Here is a 26,614-nt window from a genome sequence, read left to right as displayed (position 1 = left end):
ATTCCCTCACTCAGCATTGCTGCTGTCCCTTACCATGGGAACTTCCTTTGTCCGGTTCTTCCAGGGCACCTCAGGGTTGACCTTCAGCCTTACTTTCCTATTCTTGGCTGAGAATTCCCTTAGGAAGAGATTTTTCTGACCCACGTTGCAATATGGACCATTGCCCACTAGTAATGATCCCACCACAGGCATCTCCAGTTGGACTGAAACACAGAGGGGCTGTGAGTTCCTGCTTCCTCTGAGCTCCCAGCTGTGGAGGAGCTGCGTGAGCTTGTGGGTCCCACTGACATGAGCAGGGATCAGGGGCTTGAATTCAGCTGAGGATCTGGCCCAGCACATGTTAAAGCTGCCTTCTGCAGGGGTCAGTGCATGTGAGCTGCTTTCTGATGGAACTCGAGCTCTCCCATTCCGTATGGTTGCTGCTGGGGCTTCCTGTTGCTCATCTTATTCACCTGCCTGTGAACCTCAGTTGTAAGGACTCTCTGGGAGACGCAGCTGTGGGAAACCACAAATGTGCCTTGGCAACTTCCGCTGACACCCAGGAAAACCTTCAAAGCAAATCCAAATCCTGTGGATTTCTGTGCTCTCCCAAAGGCAGTGGGTTGTGTGTGAAGCCCGTGGAGCGTGTGCCACCTCTGCTGTCAGAGCAGGCTCTGGGTCAGCAGGTGCTTTCTTTGAATGTGCTGATCTGCTGCAGTTCTGCAAGGCAAAAGTGAGATCTGTTTTCTGGAGTGTGTCAAATCCACACAAGACACAGGTGAACATGGCCTGCTGTAATAGAACTGACTGCAGAGACAGAGTGAACTCCAAGCTGTGCGTGAACAGGGAAACTGGGATGTGACACTGTGGGCTGATCCCTGCCCTGCTGTTCAAATGCAGGGGGTGATAACCAGTCCTGTGCCTGGCTCTGGCAGAGGAGAGCTGGGCAGCAGGTCATGGCGTAATTGGGAAGCAGAACTTGTTTATGACAATAAACACGAGGGAGGGAAACGTGCCCTGACCATTCCTGCTGAGCTTTCTTGCCATGTTTAATTACCAAACACCTGCTGTGTTGTCCTGCCTTTAATGGCTTTGGAAGCACAATCCATTAAAGGGAATCTTGCTGGCAAATGGCAGAGTGACTCGCCGGGGAGACCTTGATATGTGACCAACTTCAGTGACAAAACTTACAGGCAGCATGTGGCTGCCTGGAAATGACCCTTTGGACATACTGGTGAGGAGTTTGGGGCTGATCCTTTTCCTTTGCTTGCTGCTCCTGGCCTGCTCTGCTTTTCTGACTCTTGCCCATCTTTTATCACCTCAGAGCGTGCTCTCCCTGGGCCGGGCAGGCGTGCACATGCTCCAGGAATGCTGTAAACATTCTGCTGCAGCATCCCAATCTGCCACCCTCCAGCCCCACTCTCCCATTGGAGCCAGGACACTTAGTCATTGAGTATTCTGGGGTTGGGCCAAGCTCTAGTTTTCCAAAGTAGTCTTTTTATTCCTTGCCAAGCTGGGGCTATCAGTCAAAACAGATGAGCGTAAACAAGAAACTTCACTTTCATCATGGAAAAACGTTGGTACAAACAGGCAAAAGAGCTGATTGTTTGGAGGTGCTTGAGTGGTGCCTTTCACTATCTGCAGAAACCTTCTGGGTTTGGAGCTGAGTAAGAGTCTGCACTGTCAAATTAAACTTCAGTTCCAGTTGTTTACTGCTTGTCTCCGGAAGGGAAGTGCAGATCAAGGACAAGGCGCCACGTTGGCTCCAGGAGTTTGGTCTGCAGCTCTGGGGAGGGAGAAGAGAGGAAGAGATGAGTTACCCTTTAAAAAGTGTTTCAAAGTCCTCTGCTGTGGATTAAGTACACCTTAAAGAGCATCCTCGTTATTCACAGCATCTTATTTTTGGGCTTTGCTAGCAATGAACATTTATACATGCAGACAACATGGCTGAAGAACTGAAAGCTGAATTGGAAGAAAGCTTTACTTGGTGGTGTTGCTCCTGGTCACCGAGCCCACAGAGCAAGCAGGGTTCTCCAGCAATGGTCTTTGTTTTGAGTGAATTTGAACCTGAAACTATTTAGAGCTTGGAAGGACGAGAGAGAGAGAAAATCCAGTGTCACCAGGCCTGTGAAAGTTCACAAAGCAGAAACCAGGAACTGTGTGCTGCTGGAGAGCTCCTGCCTTTGATGCATTTAAGGAGGACAGTACAGGAATCATCATCCACAGGAGTGTCAGGAGAGCACCAGAGCCTGGCTGAAGGTCCAGGCTGCTGCTGTGCTAACAGGCTGCTGCTGGGCAGGATTTTTCCAAGATCACTGGCAGGAACCTGTTACCCGCTGTTCTGGTCTGATGGTTTTGTGCCACCATCTGGTCAGAATTTTTTCCCTTATTTGCTCATTATGAGCTCCTTCACCTGGAAAAGGAGCAGGTTTGCCTGGCAGCTCCTGCTCAGAGCAGGTAGAATAAATACTTCCCATGCCGGACATGGCCCGTTTCCTCCCATTGGGAAAGTCACTTCAAAAGCCAGCTGGGTTTGTGCAGAGCAGCACGTGGATGTCAGAGTCCTGTCTGTGCTGCTGACTCTTGGGTGCCTCTCCAAGACTCCTTAAGCTTCCAGAGCTCCTGGCTGGGTTGCAGTCAGGTAGGTACCAGTTTGCCCTTGGAGCAGCTCTGGTGCTTTCACTTTGGGGAGAAGCAGGAGGTGGTGTGTGCTCTGTTGGCAAGGCAGTGGTGGGTCCAGGGGGCTGAGCAGTAGGAGCCCTCCCTGGGAGCAGGTTTTGTTCAGACCTGTTCTTCCCTGTCCTGGCATCACGTAGGGATTGTTTGCTTTCTGGCTTGGGTTTGCCCCACTGTGGTTGGATGTAGTCACACATGGGGTCACAGAATGGTTTGGGCTGGAAGGGACCTTAAAGATCATCCAGTTCCAACCCCTTGTCATGGGGAGGGACACCTTCCAGTTGACCAGGTTGCTGCAAGCCCCATCCAACCTGGCCTTGAACACTTCCAGGGCATTCACAATTTTCTATCACTCCATGCCCCTCCCCAGCTCTCTTGGAGCCTCTTAGGGTGCGTTCCTGGATCATGTTGAGCTCCTAGGACAAGGCTGCATCAACCTGCCGGGGTCTGGCCAGGAGATGGTGCTGAAAGGCAGCCAACTTAGCCAGCAGGGTGCCCTGGTGGCCAGTTTAGCCCCTTCAGCCCTGGGATGGCACACGAGGGCATCCAGTGCCTGTCATCCTTGCCATTGATGCAGACCAACATGTGTGAGTCTGCAGCAAGATTCGTCTGGATCCCGCACCAAAACCTCGTCCCAGCACATGGAACAGCTGAGGGAGAGTCTGCCAGGGTTACAAACCAGCTCTAAGTAGAGGCTTTGGGGATTTAATTGAGCGCAATCGCTGCTGCACATCCTGAAGTTAAACTGAGTTCATACAGTGCTGCCTGAGGGCTCTTCAGTTCTGAATATGCCGTACATCCTGAGGTCAGAAATGTGGCTCTGAGATGCCTGAGAGGGTGGCAGGGATTTGGGCTTTTGTTCTTTCAGCCCTGTCCTAATAGGGCTGGCAGCTAAAAAGTGAATGACGATGCAAATTCCAATAGCAACAGCGAGTCTGAGTTGGGATGAACCGGAATAACGGTCTCAGCTCTTTTCCCCCTCCAGGCTGTCTGCAGCCTGAAATACTAAAAATTAACAGGGTTTGGGTGGGGTTTTTTTGAGGGGGTTAAAAAAACCCAAAGGGGAATATTCCATTTTGGCTCACACTCCACAGTGAATTGGCTTCTGCCAATTCTTTGCTTAACCCATGGCATAGGAGCTGTGGGGTTTATGCTGGGACAAAGCATTGCTTTGCAGAGCACCACATTGTGCTGTTCTTCATTAGGCCTCTGCTGCCCGGGGGAAGAGCAGGGGAAGTGGAGCTGAGGAAGAGGAGCACCCCTACGAGCTGTTGCTTACAGCAGAAACTAAAAAGCCGGTTGCAGTGGACAGGAAAACAAAAGGTGAGTGACCATCCAAGAAGCAGAGCTGTTTGCTTGCATGCACTTCAGGAAAACATGGGGGGCAGAGGGCAAGTGGAACAATGAAAGTCTCTGCTGGGTGGGGGCTGGAGGGTGATTGTTGTGTTTCCTGGTAATCTCTCTGTAAAGGAGAGCTCTGAGCGTTCCCGTACAGAGCGTACGCGGAGGAAGGGCAGCTCCACCGTGGGACAGTTCAGAGATTGCAAGGATCCGCTCTGGGACCTCAGAAATGCCCAAATCTCGTGCCTGGCCAAGCAAAGGCAGAGGGTGAGAGGCTGGAGGCTGTGCAGTGTTGTTCCAGGGAAGATGAGCAACATCAGTGTTCCAGTGAGCCGTGTTCTCCATCCAGCTGGCGCTGCAGGTTTCTGCTATCCTGCTGTAAAATCAACATCCTGCTCTGTGTTAGAGCTAATTTGAGATGGAAACTAAAAGAGGAGGAAAACAAAAATGTGTAGAGCAAGAACTGACTGAGATCCATGGGGTACACAGGTTAATATCAAGGCAGTCTTTCCTCCCCCGGAAGGACCTTCATGCTTTACAAAGCATCTGGGAACACCTTGTCTCTTGTGTTTGGCTGTTGTTGGCTTTTTGGCTTTCCTTCAACAATAACAACAAAAGATTTGTTTAAAGGGAAAAAATTTCCGCTTTATTCAGAAGTCCTGAGCAGGAATTTGGGTGGATTTAGTTTGGATTCTCACATTGGAACCCCTCTCCCTTTGAGGATGGACAGGGCTAATGAAGACTTGAGGTGATGCCTCATTGACTGCATTGTCAGACCTGCAGCTTTTTTCCCCTCCTTGCAGCATGATAGCTCTCATTGCTTGAGTCCTGCTGCTCTCCTGGCTGCTCCAGGGTGGCACAAGAGGTCATTATGTTCCCACCAGCACTTGCCAAAGCCCCTCACTGCCAGAGGCAAAACTTGGAAGCTTTTCAGGTTGGTGCTTTGCAGTCTGGGCCAGAAACAGTCCTTGGGCAACAGCCACTGAGCCAGGGCTTTCAGGCTTTCATCAGTGGGCAGTTATTGCTGGTTATTCAGGCACGAGCTATTCCAGCTGCTCCACTCCTTCCCCTGGCTGCTGTGTCCAGGCTTGATTGGTAAGAGTGGAGGTGTGTCCTAATTATGTGTCAGCTTAAAATGAAACCTCAGAGTAATGTAGTTGCGTGTTCTTGATGCAAATCTCTTCCCCTGAACACCTGAAGACAGGAGAGGTTGCAGGAAGATCTTTAGGGATCCTTTTATGGTTCCAGAGCAGAGTCCCATCTTTTAATGTACAGTTGGAAAGATCAAAGCTGTGACTTGATGGTTTACACTCTGTGGAAAGTGTTGCTGTGTTGGTAACAAGCCTGGAGCCCTTCCCACTGTTACAGTGGGAGAAATCCAAGGATGCAGTTGAGTTTTTCCTCATCTTCCCTGACTTCCCCATTCTTTAAATGCAGTCAGCACTGTGGCTGATGGTGGGGGGAGGAGATAAATTTAGGGAGTGGCAGAGTTAAACAAGAGTTGAGGGAGAGACTGAAGCCTAGTTGGGGTGTTGGAGAATTTTCCCACCTCTGGGTCGGAAGGGTCCTGGAGCATCAAATGCAGCAGCTCAATCCTAAGACACGGAACGGGCTGAGGCATGGCTTTGAACTGCTTCTTGGCTCCCAATCTGAGGGTCTGGCCTTCTGGATGTGTTCTGGAGGAGCCTTTGGTCAGGAGAGGAGGGCTCGGGTTCTTGTGGCTGTTGAAAGGGCGTTTCAGGGCAGCGGAAAGGCTGAATTTCAGGCACGCGGGTTTAATGGTGCCTTTCATCTGTGATAGCTGCTTTTGTTCCTCTGGCTGCCAGTTGTCCTGTGTCCAGGGAGCAGATGAATGTGGCATTATCCGCTGGCTTTGGTGGCCTTTGTGTGTGTTAGAGCAGCTCCCTGTCACATGCACTGGGAGAAGTTGGCCTCATGTTTTGGGCAGAGTGTCAGAAGTGGTTTAAGCCAAATGCTCTCCCATCCACTCTGGTGTGCAGTCACATGCGTGAAGTCAGGGCTCTCAGGCCCTGTAACAGGGCGTGAAAATAAGGCAAGAGAGGAGGAATGTGTGTGGAGTGACCAGGAGGAGGCTTCTCAGCTCCTGCTCCCTCCAGAGAGACCTAATGGAGGCTGAAAAGACTTTGAGTTTTGGTCTGTCTGGCTTCTCAGGAGTCACCCCCAGGGGTTGTCAGTAGTGACCACCTGCAGGTAGGACTGACTTGGTGCCTTTTGGTAGTTATTACAAACTGATACTTGTTGAGGTTATTCTGTGCTGCTTCCGTAACAAGTCCAGCTTGAAGTCCCCACTTTGCCCTTCCTCCTGTTAGAGATTTTTTTTGTGGTTATACTGGTTCATCCAGCACAGTGTGACTGTGCTGCAAACCAGAGAGCTGGAATGAACCAGCAATAAAGTCAGAATGCACTGCAGAGAGATTGAAAGAAACTCTTTTCTGAAAGCCAGAATATGGCTGCTGAAACAGCGGGGTGGACATTGCTGTGGGGGTTCTGTGGGGACACTGGGATATTGCAGGCAAAGGTTTGGGGACAGCTCTTGGTTTGCTGTGAGATGAAGGACAGCACAAACCCACAGCCTACATGTCCTCACGTGGTGTTATTGTGGACATAGGACAGACCCCTGTCCCATATCCCGAGTCCAAGCCTGTGTTTCTGCTGTCGTAGTGTTGTGCAGAGTCACATTATTGATCTCTCTAAGCAGGACAGTGTCTCATTGCCCTTTCTGGAGAGGAGAGTACAAAAAGAGCACAAGTTCAGGTGGATAAACTCTGCCTGGAATGACTGAGCTTGGTGAGGTTAACACAGGAGTGTGCCATCCTCAGCTGGGTTCCACGCACGGTAGCTGGCTGTGGAATGAGCCTGTGTTTCAGTTCTGCTGCAAGTGAAGGTTACTTTTGCACCCCTCAAGGCCAGCTTCCTCCTCTGGCCTTCTGTTTCACAGGAGGGAGATTTGCCTGCTCCTCACTTGACAAATTCTGGCATGATGTAACATGGGGAGCCTTTTCCATGTGCAAGTCAGAGGCTGCTGTATGCCCTCACTAATTTTAAGGTTGGGGAGCTTGAGCAAGCAGCAGCTGCAGTAACAGCTTCATTCTCCTAATCCAGGGTCGTGAGACAAATCCTGCTGTTGATAAATAGGGAAAGAAATCCAGTCAAGGCAGAGTGGTTACAGCTTAGTGTGCAGTGTTTAGGGAAGTGCTTCCTATCTGGAGTCCTCAGGCTGCTGGCAGGGAAGCTCTTACTGGAATCCTCCCTGGGAAGCAGGCAGTCTGTACCCAGGAAGGGCTCCTGATCCCAGGAGGGCTTGGGAGCAGCCTCTCCTGTGGGTGAGAGCTGCAGCAGGCTGTGGCTGAAAAAGGCAGGATCGGTCAGATGATCTGTGCTGGGGTGTAAAATCAGTGAAGGGAGCTGGGCAGAAGGCCCTGTGTTAAGGACCCTTTCTGAGTGTAACTCAGGTGTAACTGGAGGAGGATGATTCTTTCAGATCCCTTAAAAGGAGAGGCCTGGAGAGCCATGCACGTTCCTGCTGCGTGCACCTCAGTGACAAAAAGGCTGAGATGACTTTCTACATTAGTTCTTCTGTCTGCAGCTTTCAGGGCAGGCTCTGAAATGTTTCCTTCAAGATGTTCCTCACGACTTCTGAGCAAGTGCTGTTGCCCTTGCTCCATCCCTTCCTTCCCTGGCAGCTGCCCTGTATTTCAGAGTCCCTCTTCAGCTCGCGGACAAGTAGGTGGCTGGGATTCCTGTCCAACAGGAGCCCTTTTGTGAAGTGCTGGAGCTGGATTTGGAGCACTTTGTTCTGGCTGGACTCAAGTGTTACAGCACGTGGCACAAACTTTGGCCAGCCGCCTCTCTGCCTTCAGCAGAAATGTCAGTAAAGGTTCGGCTGGGGCATGGAAGAAATGGTTTCCAAGGAAGGAAGAGGTTGGGAAGAAAAACTGCAAAAGTTTTTCTTTCCCCACAGGTTTATGTGACTGTCCCATCACTGCTGTCCTGCTCACCTCTCTGTGGCTTTGCATTAGTACCAGTCTGGCCTGTGAACGCAGCACATCTGATCTCCTCTGAGGTTTGTCCTCTGAGGTTTCTCTCCAGCATTGGCGCTTCAGAGCTTTATGGAAAGTAACTGAGCTTAGCCTGGCCTTGTAATCTGGGGTGCTGCTGCTGGTCCCGCTCAGACAGCACTGGGACCTGCTTCCCCCTTGGCAGCTCCAGTCACAGAACTGGTGGTTTATGTGCCTGTGCAAGAGAGTCAACAACTACTTCACTGTCCTGGAATCTCTAACTCATAGGATCCAGGATGAGATAATCCCTCGCATCACTTGATCCCAGTGAGGGCTGTGGCTGCTCCTGGCCTTCCTGTGCCTGCGAGAGGGACTCACCATGTTCATCAGGCACGGGGTACCTGGAGCCCCCACACAAAGGCAAATGATTAATTCAGCCCTTTCCTGCCCGTTTCTGGTGTGAGCACAAAGCCCAATGGTGTTTGAAAATCCCTGGTCAGGCTTGGTGCTGGAAAGGTGCTGGGAGCTGAGTTGGGCTCTCTGCTGCTGCTAACAGGCTGCTTTTAGTTAAAGTAGAATTCATTATTTTGCTCACGGAAAGGAGGGTTCCTTTGCCTTGGCTTCCCAGAGCTGTCTGCAAAGCAAGTGATTTCCTCTTTACATCCAAACATCCTCCCTGCACTTCAGAACCTCATTATCGGAGCGTTTTGCTTTATTGTTCCCTTGCAGCATCAATTTTTAGTCCTCAGACTGAAGAGTTTCTTCAGCACTAAATAGAAGCAGTTAAAATTCACAAGCAATGCTGGGAGGGTGAAGGAATCCTAGGAAACCAAAGTTAGACTTGTTGGCTTGACAAAGATTTGCTTTTGCAGTTGAAACGCTCGTTCAGCTGTGACGAAGGTGAGTGCGTGTGTGTGTGTGTGTGTGTGTGTGCACGCTCAGCACTTGGGATCAGTCAATTCTTCATGGTTTATGCAGGACCCTGGTACCTGATATTAAGGTTGCTGGGGCAGGAGTAGCTGGGAACCAGTGTCACGTTTCTGGGGCAGCCAGTGCTCCACCAGCTCTGACCATGCTGTGCTCAGTTCATTGCAAAAGAGACTTTTTGCTCAAGTTTTTTTTCTTGCATAAACTGTTTATTTCTCTCCCCTGAGCAAGGAGGAGAGGTTAAACTCGGAAGCCACTAGGGAGGGAAGCAGTCGGTTTTTTTGGGAGCGGATTTTGGAACTTGCCGGTCGATTACAGTCCAGGCGTTTTCCCACCCTGCAGCCCGTGCCAAGAGCCGGGCGCGCGGCTCTAAATAACGCTTTGGCCTTTATGGAAACGGATCAGATGTTCCTGGAGCCTCCATCTCTGCTGCTCCCACCTCACTTGCTCTCTCTGCAGGATATAGTTAGCACTTCTCTTGGCCTTATATAGCAAGGCCTGATAGTTAGTGTTAACAGGAATAAAAAACACGGAGAGCTGCCAGATTGCGTAAATCGGGCCAGTGTTTGGAATTTCATAAATGCCATGACTTTGGGTACAAGTTGAGCACGCGGAACAATACAGAACTGTTCTCTCTTTATCTCTCCCTCCCTTGCTGAGGGAGGGCAGGGAGAGAGCTGGAATTTTGCTGCTGCTTCTTCCATGTTTTTAATTTCCCCCTCCTCTTTGTTTTCATCCCCCTTGAAGACCACAGGAGGAGCAGCGGCGGCCGCAGCCAGGACTCTGCTGACAGCCAGGACATCCAGGTGCCAGAGCAGTTCTCAGGGTTGCTCCACGGCTCTTCTCCAATCTGTGAGATAAGCGAGGACCCTTTCAGGCTCGTTTCCTCCACGGAGAAGGGGGACACAGAAGCCACGAGCCACCCTGCTGCTATGCAGCTGGAGGATGCTGAGTTACCCTCGTCAGGACCAGCACGGAGCAGCTCCCCGGACCCCACGCAGACGGTGGTGTACGCCACAGTGCAGCACGTCAGCCGGGCGGATCCCGCAGCCGTAGTCACGCCCCACGTGCCGCAGCACCCCAGCAGTGCTGAGCCAGAGGGGGACAGAGCTGTGGGCAGAGCCCACCCGGGCAGCAAGCCCAAAGCCGAGCTCAAACTCAGCCGCAGCTTGTCGAAGTCGGACTCTGACCTGCTGACCTGCTCCCCGACGGAGGACGATGCCATGGGGAGCCGGAGCGAATCGCTCTCCAACTGCAGCACCGGGAAGAAGCGGCTGGAGAAGTCCCCATCCTTCGCTTCGGAGTGGGATGAGGTAAGGCTGAGCTTGCTAAAGAGCCTCTGTGCCAGGGATGACTGTGCAGCAGGAGCTCCCCTCTGCCATGCTGCCCTCAGGGGTCCCGGGTGGGTTCCATGGCTTCCACTAACTCTCACAAGGCATTAACAGGCACATGCTCACTTGGGAGTCTGCAATGTGTTAAATGCCAAAAGATAGAGTTCACTGGAGTGGGGGAGCAGCAGAATTGCAAGGAGTTTCAAAGTTTTTTGCTCAAATACAGGGCTTGGTTTCTTTTAGGCAAGCCAGATAAGTTTTTACATCCCCAAAATGAGAATGACTTGCTAACAATGCCCTTCACCAACCTTTCTCCTGATTTCCTCCTTCCAGTTCCTTCCCTGTTGACTATCCCAATGTCTTGGAAGTGTTGTGTTGCTGGGTCCCTGCTGCTGAGGAGTGTGAGCAGTGCCCAGGGATGGAAGGAAGATAGTAATTAGGCTGGTTTGTGTATTTGATAGCTCCCACTCTCCTCCTCACACACTTATTTCAGCGGCTGGTTAGCAGTCACTTTATTATCATATCGGACGCCCACGGACAGTTAAATATTTCATGCTCAGAAAGTTGGCCCTGGAGAGCCACTGGGGTGAGATTAAGTGTCCCTCTGAAATTCAGCACCGCAGCATTACTGAAACATTCTTTGGGGATGATTCTGTGCTGGGAGAGCCGGGGCTGCAGAAGAGATAAGCTCGGATGAACCACTCTTTGTACTCTGAAAGGAACTAAAACCCCTGGCGTGGTGCTGGGGGTGTGGAGCCGCGTGTGCCGGGCATGGAAACCTGGGGGAGGGTTGTGCCCCTGCCCTGCCTGATGCTCAACTGCCTCTCCAACCCTGACTTGGAGAGAAAATTGTCATCTGGGGAAGAGAGAGGTATTTAGAGATGCTAAGAGCAACGTGAGAATCCATCCCTCAGTCCGTTCTCTCCCTCCCCCTCACTCCCTGCTGGGTCTCAGGGTTGCCAAATAGATATTTTCCTCTGCAGCTGCTTGGGCTGGAGAGGCTTTGCTGTTAATTGCCCGGGTCAGTCGTACCGTGGCTTAGGGAAAGGCTCTGCAGCAGAAGGTTCTTTGGAAGGGCTGGATAATTCCCAGTGCTTTTATCTGAGCTGTTTGCAGCAGACACTGAAAGGGCAGAAGCCTTTGGCACAACTGCACTGGTAGCAGAGGTCAAGTGCTGGGCTGCCTGCACAGCCTCTGCTTCCTCTGCTCAGATGAACCCTCGGAGCTGCTTCCTCCTGCTTGTAAACAAATCCCTCATTTCCCCTGAGGCAGCCGGACAAGCCCCAGGGAAGGAATCTGCTTTTCCTTCCCCTCATGTTTAGGTGAGGAAATCAGAGAAAGAATGTGAAAAATTCACATCTGTCTGCAAGGGGGCAGGTCTCACTTTTTAAAAGTCTAGCTGGTCATAATGGCAACAGTGAGATTTAAACATAAATGTAATTCTGTCATTGTGTGTTGAATTAGTTCCCTGGATGGAATAATGCATTGCTCAGAATTGGATGCAACTTGCAGCCTCTGCCTTTACCAGGGCAATACAAACCTTGTTGAGCCGCCCCTGTTAGCAATGGTTTGGCTCTCCCTCTGTGCTGAGGGGAAACAACAGCAGATTTATATTATTCTGTTAATTTTAATGGCCTTTATGCAGGTGACTAAGGCGGGAAGTGATCCATGTGCAGCTCTCTGTGGCTCCCAGCTGTACCCAGCAAGCTGAGGGCTCTGCCTGCTGGCCTGGCCAGCAGTAGGTGTGTCTGTGCAGGGCACAGGGGCTTGGGGAAGCATCTGTGGTGTTCCTGGACAGATGGGATCCGCAGCAGAGCCTGAGCTGACGCTGCTCTGGGCCGTGGTGGCTGACTGGGGACAGCAGAAAATCTCCTGCTTGTAAGCAAAGGGTCACGTCCTTGCCCTGGCCGAGCGCTGCCAATGCCCTTTGTTGGAAGTGGAAGGTGCTGCTGGCTTTGCCAAAAGGGTGGGATGGGGAAGGAATGATTCACTTGGCAAAGCTCATCCCTGTTCCCAGTTGCAGCTCCCCTGCTCCAAGGACCTGGCCCAGAGAGTTGCTTTATGCTCTGTGCTGCCCAGGAGCCTGTTCAGCCCATGTCCCATCTCCTCCTGACCCCTGCTCCTTGCAGGAGTGGGAATGCACACGTGGTGCCCCTGCAGCCACCGCCAGGTGGGAATTCTGTGTGAGCAAGGCAGAGAAACTCTTACATCAAACATCCATGTATTGCTCAGGGAGAAGGTGAGGACTGAAAATGCTCTGTCCTGCTCTGGTGGGAAGCAGGGTGGGGGCAAGGAGGCATGTGAGGGGGCAGAGCTCTCAGTCAGCATAAATATTTGAATCCTTCCAAACCTGTGTAAGGGCTGAAGTGATGGATTTGGTTTTCATCACTGGCTTATGAATATTGAGCACATGGGGACGAGCAGGGCAGCAGCAGCTCACCGGGGGTTTGGTTCAGAACAACCTGGGTTTGCACCTCTGAAGGAGAAGGGCTCTGGCCCCCAGCCCCAGTGCCAGCCCCCTTTTCAGGGCAGATTAACTTGCTTCTGCTCTGCCTTCCTGCTCTGTAGAGCAGCTCCAGCCCTGCCCATCAGCCTGGTTCATGCTCCAGGCTCTGAGCAGAGATGCTGCAGTCAAGGCCTGGGGCTGCTCTTCTGCCTCTTAGGTGTTGGTAAGAAAAACGACTGTTAAATGATCAGGGCAAAGAACAAGGAAGGCTCCTGGGAATTAGCCTCAGACCTGGCTCCTGACATCCCTTAATCCTCCACTTGCAGCTGCCTGCTATCAAGTCAGCAGTTCCAATGCTGAGTTTGAATATTGGAGGTTCCAGTATCCATCTCACAAAATGAGGTGGTAGTTCTTTGTTCTGACTTAAGTCCTTCTAGGAAGAGATTAAATGTCCTTAAAAAATTTAGGGAACTGAATAAAACACGCACGTTACTTTAGGTTGTTTTAGAAAAAAGAAGGTCCACAGTCCACCACTTTTTTTTCCCCCAAGTGAATTAGTTGAAGAACTAATGAGTATTCTGTAGCTAATTATGGCACTGGACATTCATCTCCAATGACTAACTGCAGTGGTGCTCCATGTCTCCTGCGAAAGGAATGCTTTGCATCTGCACTAACCATGGATGTGGTGTTTCACCGGTTGCTGACCCTTTTTTGGGGCTGTTGATGTCCCCTAAGGATGGATGCCAGGAGCAGAGGGCACATCTGTGGTGCCTTCCACCTCAGGCTTGGAGCTGGGGAGCAACTTGATGGAGGTTGTGGCTGCTGTGGGTGCCTTTAAACCTTGTCTGGACTGTTGGGTGCTGCAGTACCCGGTGGAATCAGTGCCTTAATTACAGGCTTACAGTGGAGCATTAACAACATTTGCATTGAAATGTGAAACTTTCAGGAAAGCTCTTGATGCAAAACCTGCCACTGCCTTAAAACACCCAGGAGTTGAAATTCAGAGCTGCCAGCCAGCACTGTTGAAAGAAAATGCAAATATTCCCCTTGTTACTCAGGGACAGCTGCTGGTTTTGTGCCTTGTGAAATTGCATGGTGTAAAAGCTCAGGCATCAGCCTCCTCCTCCTCTGAAAAATAAATGTTTCATTTATTCCCCTGGTTCAGGTGTTTAAATCTCAGCTTGCCCTGGGTTTGGCTGGTGGGACAGGCAGAGTGGCTTGATTTGTCCCCGAGTGTCCCCTGCCCCAAGCTGACCCTCACCCTCAGCATTCCAGTTTCCCCTTTGCCTGAAATGGTTTGTAATTCATTTTAGTCTAGGGCAGAAGCAGTGGTGGGGTCAGTATTTTTGGTCTAGATTTCTGCTAAACCAGCATGGCCATCAGGGTCTTAATCAGCTTAATTATTGGGCTGATTATTCTATTGTCTCCAGATCCCAATGTTTCCTCTTGTTTTTCCTGTGCTAAGGTCAGGAATTCTTACATCATCCCTCATGTCCAATCTCTTCTCTTTGCCCCCAGTGGTGAGATTTCCCCCAGCCTAATGAACTTTTTGAAGTGAAAGCTTTTGTGTTTCCACCATTTTTCAATCTGCTGCAAAGGCCCAGCCTGTTGGAATTATGAGCCAATGTGGAACTAAGCCAATCCAAGCCAATGTAAGACAGTTTACTGGTTTTACAGGAAAACCAGTGTGCTGAAAGGCAAATGTAAAGACCAGGCATGCTTTGTTCCAGTGTTTAACAGCAAGGCTTGGACACAGCAGGGATGATATTTGCCAGTACAGCAGCTCCATCCACCTCTGTGTAGCTTCTCAAGTGTGTGAACTCCGTATTTGTGAATCAGAAGCTTTTGATTCTTGTGTGAATGATTCGTGCTCTTGACGGATGTTTTGGTTATGTAACAGCCTTGTGATCATTGGCATTTTGGGGACATTTTTGTTTTTCGGGAACAGAAATGTCCGGCCGCAGTGTCCTTACTAAATCCAGTCCTTCATTATGTTCTCTTCCGCTTTACGTCGCATCTTCCAGCACTTCTGAAGCTTTTATTTTTAAAAAAGTCTTTAAATCTCTCCAGTCTGGAGCAGCTTCACTGCTCTGTCCCACAGGCTGGAGCCAGCCTTGCTTGAGAGCCTTGTGTTGCTTTGGGGTTTGTGTTAAGGATGCAGGAATATGGAAAGACAGTGAATTGATTCAATGTTTTCTGGGGGTTTGCCTTTTTTATTGTGACTCAGAGTAGCCACTGTCCAGTTGTTTCTGTACTGCGGACGGACGTGTTGCTGCATTTGGCCATTCTCTTTATTGGATTTTACTGTTTGTCAAAACAACATTGATATTTGGAGGGCTGTGATACTGCAGATCCATCACACGCTGTTGTGAAATTCAAGTCTATACCATAAGTTCCTTTTGGTACGTGTTTAGATTTGTAACTTTGGGATTTGTACAAAAACACAGCCTGGAGAGTGACGTGAAGCAACAGGCCCTGGTCCCCATCCAAATGAATTTCTCAGAGACCATATTAAGCCAGAAAATGTGTTTGCCTTTATCACTGGCGAAGAGTTGCAGAATGATTTGAAATAAATTCAGCAAGTCTCTATGCTGTGTGGAAGGCTGCTGGGGGAGGATGGAGCACGGGAACTCTGGATTCGAGTGCTCAAATGTGCCGTGAGCAACTGGCTGGTGCAGTTTAGCTTTGAATTAATAAATGGAGCATTATGTTTTCCAGGCCTCTGGTGTTTGTTATGCTGAGTTCATACAGGCTGCTACGACATTCGGAGACACGGAATATATTGAGCGATGAAATATGAGCCGTGTGCTCCATGGGATGGCAATGGGAGAACATAAGCTGAGGCATCATAAACTGAACCAGAAGTGGTTTATGGGCTGTCATCAACCTAGAAATGAGATTCATGGCCCAGATCCAAATTATTCAGGTCTGTATTTGTATTAAGGAGTCAGCAGGTATCATCCCAGATCCCACTCTTGCTCCATCCCTTTCAGACATGCTGGTGGATGCTGCAATCCTGCCATCCTTCTGCTCCAGGATATATCCCAGCTGAGTCTGAGCAGCTTCCCTTCCTCCTTCAGGGCTGCAGTATCAGTCAGCAATGTGAGGTGTGCTGTGGTATTGGTGCAGAATGGAAGTGTCAGTGATTCTGTGCTGCCCCAGCATCACCCTTCAACCTCGAACTACATGCCCATAGTTCTCCCCTGGAGTTTAGAGCTGACCTCCTGGGCTGTGGTGGGGCTGCTCACATCATCGCTGAGGGGTTTGTTGTGCTCAGGGGCTGGTCACATCATCACCTGGGGGTTTGTTATGCTCAAAGGGGTTTGAAACTGTAGAAGCAGCTTGTTTGGGGGTTGTTTTTTTTATAATTTGAAACCAAATCTGTCCCATCCCCCAGCTGTTAAAGCTTAGAAATAATGAAGTCTTAACTCCTGACGCTCTCCTGGAATTGCAGAAATTTAAGACCGATAACCTTTCCACCCAACTTTGTAAGTAGCTTTTGAGACTGAAATCTGCTGCTGGAGCTGCTCTTGTCTGCTGAGCCTGAGCCCTGGGCGGGTTTGTACAATAGGTTATGAACCCTCAGTAATAAGGATTTATAATGGGAATCCTGCTATATTCTTAATTATGCTCCTGCTGCAGGGTGTCATTATAGTGCACTAATGCCCTCCATATGGCAGATAGCATGCACTTGCTTCTGTGTGGTTTTATTTAATCACAGTCCTTTATTTGAGTAACTTCACTGCTCAGAGTCTGAGGCCTGTGCAGGTGCACTGCAGGTCCTCTTCCTGGTGCTCAAGAATCACTGGTGATTTTTAAGCTACCAGTTTGGGAAGGGGCCACAGAGGAAGCAGAAGACATCGATGCCACACAAGGTGGGGAGGCCCTGGCACAGGCTGCCCAGGGAAGCTGTGGCTGCCCCATTCCTGGAAGTGTCCAAGGCCAGGTTGGACAGGGCTTGGAGCAAGCTGGGACAGGTGTCCCTGCTGTGGCAGGGGGTGGCACTGGACGAGCTTTAAGGTCTCTTCCAACCCAAACTGTTGGAGGATTCTACGATTTTTAGTTCTCTCAGGGTGACCTTGCTGTGTCCTTGGCAGCCTCTGATGCTGCGTGCAGAGACTGAGAACAAACTTTGCATTTGCATTGATGGTGACTGTAAGGTGAGGTTTTATGAAGCCCGTTTCAGAAAGCTCCAGGAGCATTGAGATGCCTCCAAGACTGGGTGAGTGTCACCCTGGCAGAGTGATGGTCAGTCTGATACTCTTCAAACGAGGCTCCTTCCCTGGATGTAGGTGCACAGCCCATGTTGTGTGAAGCTCTTTATTCTGGGGACAAAAGCACCGAGGCTGTTTAATGGCACTCAGTCTCTCTCAATGGATTTGTTGGCTTCAAACGTTAGCAGAGGCTTTGGGGAAGAAAAGCTGGAGAGATCAGTATGGGCACCATGGCTTGACATCCAGCAGGGCAGGGGGTGGAACGGGGCTGGCTGTGGAGCAGAGCCTGTGCAGGGCCCTGTGTGCCCTTAGGGAGGGGGTGTCACTGCCCTCTACACACATGTGGGACCTGTCCACCTCTGGGTCCCTGCTGCTCCTGCAGGCTGGGATCAGAGAAAAGGAAACATCCTGCATCCATGTACGAGGCCATTGGCTGCTCCTGCCATGAGCACTGCGAGGTGGGGAGCCACTGTGCAGGACTCTGGTGTGGAAATGTCTCCTGCCCTGCAGCAGGACAGACCTTGGCATGCCACCAGGCTGGCTTGGCCTTCTGCAAACAAATGCTTCTTCCTCTGCTAGCAGAACTCTGCTCAGGATAGTTTGTTTTGAGTCAGGTTCTGTTTTGGAGTCACTGGCCAGTTGCTATGTTCCTGTGGCCGCCTGCCTGCCTGGAAGAGCTCGCCCCGGCGGGACTCTCAGCCGCACCCAGCCCCTCTTTTCAGGGCATTTGTATCCTTCACCAAATGTAGGCAAATGTGAAAATAGATCTAAGAGCTCCAATTCTGGTAACTGCTCCACAACTCCTTCCAGTCACATTCCTGCTATGGGGTTAATGAGGGACACTCTCCCATCCTTGCAGCCTTTCCTTCTCCCAGAGTACTTCAGCTGTGCAGGAGTTTCTCCTTCCCTGGTGGGGTTTGAGGGCTCATTGGCTCACCCTCACTGTTGCAGCACGGAGCCAGCTGCCCCTCTGCATTAGGGATAACAGATATGGTTACATTAATTTAGGAGGCGGAAGCATTTTGTGGTTTTATTTCTGTGGGTGTAAAACAAACCATAAAATCCCCACCCCAGACTGACCCCGCAGCACAACCAGAGATGGGCACTTGGGTGCTTCAGTGGAAAAATACAGGTTAAGCCAAAACAAATCGGAACTGAGTGTTCAGGCTACAACTAAGTCTGAGCTGCAGTGCTATATTTAAACATGGTATTTTTGTATTTTAATAATTAACCAGTGGGAAAGAACAGCCTAAAAAACTGTAGTGTTGGCTATTTTCAAGGTATCTTATCTTCAGCCCCATCTTCGTGCAGAAGTGCAGCTGAGGAAAGGCTGCAGAGGACAGGGATGCTCTAAAGCATCGGTTCCCTCTCCAGGTTTGTCCTTCTCATTCTTCTCTTTGCAGCCTCCTAACAGTTAAATCAAGCTGGTCAGCCATAAACCCATGGTTGAGGTGGTGTGTGAGTCTGTTTGAGGTGTTTGCTTTCCATGGAGAGCCGAGGGCAGGGCAGGATTTCCCTCTGCATTAATGGCAATAGCTGGGACCGTGCGTAACCGTGACCGACACTTGGCAAAGGAGGGCTGTGAAAGGTAATCCTCTGCCACGTGATTGTTTAATTTCCATTCAGTTTTATATAGCACAAGGCAATTCTCTGCTTTTGAGGAAAAGGCCGTGGGTGTTTCAGTACTGCAGAGGCACCTGCAAGTCCTCACAGCGATGTTGGGACTGCAGAGCTGGCTGTGCTGGGGGCTGAGCCTGGACAACATCAAGTCTCTCTCAAATTAGGAGAGGGCAGCACGATGGAAACAAAGGAACTTGGCTTCAGAGTTAATCTGCAATTTGAATCCAGCTAGAGATTCCCAGACAAGCTACAAGAGCGGCTCTAGCTCAGAGATGTTCCTTGTCCTGAAGCTGATGGACACCAATCTGTGAAGTTTAATGTCCTTAAACTTCTGGAGCTTGAACTGAATTGACCTTAAGACCCAAATTATGCAGCAGTCACTCAGGGTTGTTGCAGTGTCCCAGAAATCCTCTGCAGCTCGGGCTCAGTGCCTGCCCATGGAAGGGAGTAGAACAGCCAGTGCCAGAGCTCTTGGTGTTACCTGGGCATGGGGCTGGTTCTGCACCATCCCTGTATTTCCCTCCAGTCCTGCATGGCCGTAATGTCCTGATGGTACTTGAGGGCACTGTGAAATTCAAAGGTTTTGCTGGAGAGCATTTGCTGCTTTGGGGGTCAAAACCACCTGCTTTGGTGGTTCTTGTTGGAATGAATCCAGCAGGGCTCAGGTGTCTCCCAGCAGTTCCAGCAAAGGTAATTTTCAAGTTCTGGCTCTGTCCAGGGGCCGAGGAGCAAGGAATGCTTTTGCCTTAGGACAGGACCCGTGTGTCCAGTGAATCCAAACCCCCCATAACTGGAGTTTCTTTGTAGATCATACTTCCCTCTTCTGCTATATGTGTTTGGATTCTGATTGTTTCCCCAGGCTGATTTTCAAATCTCCCAGTAATAGGCATTAACCATATTTCAAGCCCAGTAGAGGTGCTCATCTTCATGGTTTTCCAGGGGCAGAGGACCTGCACCTTACAGCTCACACAAGTGCCGTGTCCCTGGTGAGACTGAACACTGCAAGTGCAGTGCCCTCTGCTCCTTGCAGGCAGGAGGGGCTTCCTGGAGATCTGCCTTGGCAGGAGCCTTGTAAGAGCTTTTTTTGTTTCACCAAAACCCCTCTCTGGTGGAGCTCAGCTCCAAGCTGCCCCAAGTGTGCATGGCAGTCAGATCCAGCCCCTTGCAGCATCCCCAGGAGCCCCTCACACCAGTGGGTGGCTGGGGATTCATGTAGCTGCACCAAGCAGAGCATCACACTGGGAGCCAGGCAGGGCAGAGGCAGCCAGGGGTGAAGTCCAGGGAAACTTGGACTCCATCCCCAAAGATGTCCTTAAATGACCAGGAGAAAAAAAGTTGAGTAAGAGTTGAGGTTTATTCCCCCACTCTGTGGCCAGTCACTTTGCATTCAGCAGCAACCACTCAGAAGTGCCTTGCAGGGCTGTTTGCTTGGGAGATTTCTGTTTGGGAATCTCACTGGTGGCCCTTTTTTTTTTTTTTTTTCCCCTTCTCTTTTTAATTTCTGCTCAGTTATAGACTGAAGACTGGAGTAAGCAACCAGCCCTGAGCCTCTCAAGTGTGGTGTTGCTCTTTGGGAAACAGTGGAGTTCAGTGCTGAGAGTACTGAAGGGTCTGAACTGACCAGTTTGTCAGGTCTTTCCTCTTACAAACTAACCTTAAAAACTGCTGTCAATTCTCTCTCTGCACCACTGCACTGGAAACCTTGATTTACAGATTCTGCTCAAGAATTGCTTGAAAAGTTTCTCTTCTCATTTAAGGAGAACCTTCTCCTGAAGGTTCACTGGAACTTGCAACTTGCATTAATTTATTCTTTTGTGTGTGTGGCAAATGCAGCCATTTCTATGTAGCTCTTAAGTGGCCTCAAACAGACCCATTCCAGCAGAGTTTGTACCTTTTCTTCCTCATTGCCTGAGGTTTGCCTGGAGCTGTAGACTGTGAATCGCTTCTGTCAGAGATGGAGCTGTCTCCTGCTCCCTCTCCCGGGTCCTTCAGGCATTTGCCCCGTGATGCAGCTATCCCAAATGATGTGTTTTCAAACCCTTTGGAAGCACCTGCTCCGGTGGGAGCACAGCTCCATGCATAGGATTGGGAAATGCGGTGGTCTAAAAAATAAATCGAGCCAAAACAAAAATGCCCAACAAAACAGAATGTGGGGAAGCCGAACTCCCAGTCTGCTTGCTGGGAAGGAGTTGGTGACAGCATTCCTGCAGCTTCACTGCTGGTGTAGGGGGCTGTGTGCTCATACAGGGTGAGCTGAGGAGTTTGGGGCTCCTTCCTTACCCCCAAGCTGTGCTCCAGAGGGATGGTTTTGTTGAAGCTTTTTATTTCCAGGCACTGGCAAGTTGTGGAAGGGAAGGCTCTGCAGAGCCTCAATCTCTGCATATCCCTTCTGAGCCATCCATCCCAACAAAGACGTACCCAGGCAAGGTGTTCAGGGTACCTCTTCTGGTTCAGAGATACCTTAACATCCCTTCCTGGATTTCTTCAGCTGTCACGTGGGAGGTGAAATCCTGGGCTGCCTTTGCCTTTTCCTGAGGCTTTATGAATAATGCAACACATGCTTTTTTTTTTATTTCCAGATTGAAAAGATCATGAGTTCCATCGGTGAAGGCATTGACTTTTCCCAGGAGCAGCACAGGATCTCAGGTAGTGTACCTAGCATGTGTCTGTCTGTCCTGGCTGTGCTCTGCACACAAACAAGGTGCTGGCTCCTGTGTATGGGTCTCTGTAACCTGCTTTGGCACGGAGAGGAATGCTCTGGCACAGGAGGAGCAGACCTGGGTTCCCACATGATGCTCGATGCTGATGCCAGCAGTTTTAACTCTACGCTCCTTGGGAAGATTCCTTTAATTTTACAGAATGCAGCTGCAGAATTTTCCTCCCAGCTCTTTCCGTGAGGGCAGCAGCTGTGCTGAGCAGGGCTGGATGGTGCCAGTGGTGGGTCAGTGTGGGTGCCGTGGTGGCTGTGCCCTTTGGATGTCGTTAATCTGCCAGGTGCCTTGGGGAGGGTGATCCGCACCTGCAGGTATCGATACCCACTGAACAAGGCTCTTGGAGGACACTTAAAGCGTGAGTTCCCTTCTCTGCCTTTGAATCGTGAGCAAAAGCAGAACTCAAGCTTGCTGGAGAGCTGCCACCACGAGGGATTCTGTCCTTTTAAATCCTTCACCTCCAGACTGCTGCAGCAGAACAGCTCTGACTCCGGGTGGGCAGCAGCTCCTCCTGATGAGATGCTAATGCAGATCCGCACACGCAGCTCGCACGGGCTGTGACAGAGCTCACCTCATCTCCATTTGTCACTCAGGTTTTTGCTTAGGTGAGGAGGAACCTACTGTTCCCAGTGGGAGTTTACCCTGATTCAGGCTCTGCATTCCAGGGTCAGGTGGCTTTGCAGAGGAGTTGAAGCTCTGTGTGGGTTTGTGCTCAGGCACCCTGCTCTGACAGCCCTTGCTGCGCCAGGCCGGCCTGTGATGGATCGATAGCGCCAGGGAAAGGTCTGACATGGAGGGGAGAGGAGGAGCCAGTGCTTCTGCAGACCTGCAGCTGTGCAGGGAGCGTTCAGCAAGATGGACACCCCGGAGCAGGTGGGCACGGGAGCTGCCGTGTCCTGGAGCCGGGTGTTTTCCCGCGGGCTGTGCTCTCTCACGCTCGGTTTGGGATCCCTTGTGTGCAGATTGTCTGCTGGGCATGTTCCCTGTTTGTCCCTCCTTCCCCTGGAGCAGGCAGAGCTCTGCCAGCCCCTCGCTGGGAGCTCCCACACGTTTGGCTTTTCCTCCACAGGCCTTTGTGGGGCTGTTGTTGTGCTTCAGGTCATGGTGACTGTGCAGGGAGCTCCCCAAATGCTCTCTCATCCTTAAAAATGGATGAGGTTTGAGGATGTTGGGGCTCCTGACTAGCTTAGGGTCTGGAAAGGTGAAATGCCTTGTTGGCAGTTCCTGTGGGGATAAATGTGTTTGGAGCTGGTTGTACGAGCAGTTACTGTGTACAACTGCCTCGTGTCTGGGGAAAGAAGCAGGTAAGGACTGGCAAGGGCATCTTAGAGCTTGGGCAGTCAAGGAACACCATCATTTTAGGGATACCAAACTCCACCTGCCCTTTTTCTTAAGGGAGTTTGGTCTTGGAACAGATGTTCGTGTGTCTCTGCACCAAATGTCCACGAGCAGTTGAGGTGATGTTGGTCCAGCACAGCCCATGCACTGATTTCATCCTCCAGATGGGTGCAAAGTTCACACTAAAGATCATTACTGAAACAGTAACATCTGAAAGCCCCTCCTGAACCCTGGCAGCCCCTTCCTCTCCATGCTGTGAGACTTGAGAAGAGCCTTGCAGGAGGCACCGTGCTGTGCTTCTGTCCACGCAGCCTTGGGAATGCCCTCATCATTCCAGCTCTGCCCACTGGTTCCCCCTGTGCCAGATGCAGGCCTCTCAAAGGCAGGATTCCCAGAATGTGGAAGGATGGAGCTGAGAAACAGGAGTTTGTTTCAGTCAGAAGTTGTGATCAGGATCTTGCCAGGGGGCACAAGTACTGTAATTCTTCTGTTCTTGTATCATCCTTGTAACACACAAATATCAGATGTATTTGGGGCATCTTCGTTCTCAGCCTGGGATGTTTTGGGCATCTGTTCTTCTCTTTTTCTTTTTAAAGGAAACCCCTCCATTCCCTCCCTCCAAATACTTCCCTTTCTTCATTTTGTCAAGACTTGAAAGGGTTTTGTAAACAGAAAACCTACACTTGGTATCACTGCATGTTTCCCTTCTAAAAGCAGAAATGCGTTTACAAGTGCATGCAAGGCTGAACAGAGTTCAGCCTTTTTAAAAATTAAATTCAGGAGCTCAGGAGAAGGAGCTGCTGTGGTTTCACTCCCCCTGCCAATACCCCAGCAGCTCCCAGGAATGCTGTGGTAGGCAGCAGGCACTTCCTCACCTCTCTCGATAAATTAATTCTGAGCCAGCCACAAATCACTTGGATCTGTCGGAGCAGACCTGTGACATCATTTTTTAAAACCCCCAAGCCATGTTGTCCGTCATCGAGTAAATATTGAGGAGTCGGTGATTTCCGCTGGAGAGTTACGGAGCCGCTGCCCCCCTCCCGGCGGGTGGGAGTGCTGGGAGGGGGGAGAGGATGAGGAGAAGGGAGGGACAGCGTGGAGCGTGGGGCTCGCCGGCTCAGACAAAGCCGCCGCCGCAGCCGCCGGCAGAGCACAGGGGAAAGGATGGAGGGGAGGATGGAGAGCTGGCGAGTGGGGGCTCCTGGCACACAGTCCAGGCTTAGCTGCTGCCCCGGAGCACGGGCTGGCTCAGGGGAGGGAGGCAGAAGCCTTTTGTGATCTCGGCGTTGCCGCGTGTGCTGGAAGGACCGGCTGGCGCTCCCAAATACCGGCACAGGAGCAACCCCCTGGACCAGACAGCAGGAATTACCCCTGGAATCTGCAGGTGACACCGTGAGCTCTGTGTGTGCAGCCATTGCAGCACAGTGGGGAGGGATGGCTGGAAGGTACCAAACTGCTTCAGCTGACCCAAAGGTTCAAAGGAAGCAAACGGGGGTCTCCTGATCATCCTTTTCTTTGCATCCATGCTGGAAACAGACGTGCCACGGAGCCTGAAAATCTGACTGTCTTGCATAACAAATGCCCTGATGTAAAGGAGATCTCTGAACTTTTTTTTGGTCATACTTAAGGTCTAGAGCTTTACTAGAGAAGAGTAACAAGTCACTGGGCTCATCCCAGGGGTGAGGGAAGGGAGACCTCATCTGCCAGGGCTCCCGTAGGTGTTGGGAGGAATCTCCTTTATCAGAGGCTGAGGGGAGGTGCCAGGGCACGGCTCGGACTTGAGCTGCTGCAGGAAGAGGAGAGGGTGTGCTTGCATTTGCTTTTTTCCTTTTGCCGTGGCTTGGAAGCAGGGAACTGAAATGCCTCCTTCCTGCAGAGCTGCTCCCTGTCAGAGCGAGGGGCTCGATGCGGTGGCTGCGCTCGGCCGGAGAAAATGAAGGAAGGGCAAATCCAGGTGTGTGCCCAACACCTGGCAGGACCAGCAGTGTTGGGTGAGAACCGTCCTGGCTCTGCTGTCACACGGTGCAGTGGTGGGGCTGGGCTCTCTGGGGCCAGCGTGCTGGAATGCCAAGAGGTCCGGGCAGTGTGCTGGAATGCCAAGTGACTGGATCGCTGGTAGAATGACAGAGCCAGGGCTGCTGGACGTGCTTGGGTTCCACGTAACACGGTAACGGCGAGACGAAGCCCCTGCCATGGTTTGCCTCTCTCGGGACTGCTGGGGAGGAAGAGCACGAGCCTTTCCTCTCCGCTGCTGCAGTCTGTGCTTCCTTTGTCTTGCGTGTCTTCCCGCGGACAGCCGCTCTGCCTGGACTCCTGCTGCTTTCCCGAGCGTCCGCCGTGTCCGAGCTGGCTCGGCTGCATGAAGCTGTTTTCTCTCAGGCTGCTCCGTGCTCCCCGCTGAGCTGGGGCTGTGTCCAGAGGTGCGCGGATGAGAGGACTGGCACAGCTCCGCTCCCTTCCCTCGCACCTGCGACTGCCTGGGAATGCCTCGGGTGGAAGTTTGCTGCTCTCCTCCCGCCCCCTTCCGCTGAGCCAAGGAGTGGATCCGCATCCCTGTGGGGTTGGGCTTCATGTGCTCGCCTGGTGAGGAACCCGTGAGCCCTGACAGCAGTGCCTGTGAAATCAGCGCCCCAGCAGCACCTCTGAACCTTTTCCCGGGCGAGGAGTTTCTTTTCTGAGTGTGAACTGCGGTACAGATTTGCACCCGGAGCCCGTGGAGGCACTGCGAGCTTGTTGTCCATGCTCTGTGCACACAAGAGGAATTGTCTGCCCGCTGATTTGTTGTACTCTGAGCATAATTTTTTGAGTTTCTTTATGGTAATGACTATGATGTGGCAATGCCATCTGTCCTCCTCAGAGTGCCGCTGCTACCGCCTGAACGGTTTCTCTCTGTTCAAGCGGCTGCCGATTCCTCTCTCGTCAGGTTCGCGGATGCTGGAGCAGAGTGTCGGGGAGTGGCTGGAGTCCATCGGCCTGCAGCAGTACGAGAGCAAGCTGCTCCTGAACGGCTTCGACGATGTCCGCTTCCTGGTGAGTGCCCTCCAGGGACCCCGGGCTCTGAGGAATGGGTTGGCCAAAGCTTCCTGTGTTACCGATGCCCCATGTGGGCGCCGGGCAGAGCCAAGTTCTGCTGCCCGGCACGATGGTCTTGGGGGGTGTAGATGGTTGGACAGAAGGAACAGATGAAGGTTGTGTTGGGTCTTTGCATTTAATTCGGGTGTTACTGGTTTTTTCACTATGATTTTGATAGAAAATTTTATTTCATCTGCTCCCTAAATCTTTACTATCCAATGTACTCCAGAAATGGGAACTGAAATTCGCTGGTGTTTTGACGGAACCCTTGAGCAGTCTGTGCTCTGAGCTGTGAAGGAGGCAGCAGACCTCTTGTTGGAACTGTACTTGCTCAGAGCATGCAGGCAGTATGTTAATGAGCTGTACCTAATTGCATTGACACTGTTGGCTCTGAAACCTAATGATGACGACATGGTAATGCTCAGCGTTGAGGGGTTTTGATAACCAGTGTCTAGAAACTTAAAGCTGCACGGTGTAAAATTCTGAGAATTCGTGTGGAATGATCAACTGCAAAGACAAAATCTTGGTGCTGCAGGAGGGGTTCTCCCTGCATGGCTTAAAGAAATGCCTTTGAATGTGGGCTCCAAGTTTGGTAAATAGTAAAAAATAGTTGTAAACCTTTGGAAAAATCATTTTGGCTAATGCAGCATCCTGCCTTGGAACGGGAGCAGGGACATCTCTGGTGCTGGGGACAGTGCAGAGAGGGGACACCAGGAGGGTGTGAGCTGGGTGAGGGGGTTTGGAACACACAGTGGCCAATGATGGTGGGGAGGATACAGGGGACAGCTGGAGAGAGACAGGAAGCTGGGAAAGGTCATGGATGGAGGCTCGAGGAAGCACACACCTGAGCAGCATCTGTTGGGCTACGTGAAGGCAGGGTGTAATTATACTTTAAAAAATGACCTGGCCAGGAGGATAAATGTTGTTGGATCTCTCCAGC

At 51.1% G+C, this 26,614-nt stretch overlaps 1 protein-coding gene across 8 annotated transcripts in view; it reads left to right on the top strand.

Moving 5' to 3' along the window:
• Positions 1 to 26,614, top strand: part of ANKS1A (ankyrin repeat and sterile alpha motif domain containing 1A) — a 78,515-nt gene that overhangs the window by 30,336 nt on the left and 21,565 nt on the right. For 7 of the 8 annotated variants that reach the window (XM_032132802.1, XM_032132806.1, XM_032132801.1 and 4 more), the window contains 4 exons: positions 3,861 to 3,978; positions 9,690 to 10,255; positions 21,133 to 21,199; positions 25,526 to 25,632. In XM_032132802.1, the coding sequence (XP_031988693.1) occupies positions 3,861 to 3,978; positions 9,690 to 10,255; positions 21,133 to 21,199; positions 25,526 to 25,632 (858 nt within the window). Of the gene's footprint in view, positions 1 to 3,860; positions 3,979 to 9,689; positions 10,256 to 21,132; positions 21,200 to 23,774; positions 25,420 to 25,525; positions 25,633 to 26,614 lie in introns of those variants that run through there. The other variant, XM_032132804.1, reaches the window with a different exon arrangement.

The sequence above is a fragment of the Corvus moneduloides genome, chromosome 24 (genome assembly GCF_009650955.1).
Source record: "Corvus moneduloides isolate bCorMon1 chromosome 24, bCorMon1.pri, whole genome shotgun sequence".
Taxonomy (NCBI): Eukaryota; Metazoa; Chordata; class Aves; order Passeriformes; family Corvidae; genus Corvus; species Corvus moneduloides.
The sequence above is the reverse complement of the archived record's forward strand: the minus strand, read 5'-3'. Positions and strand labels throughout refer to the sequence as shown.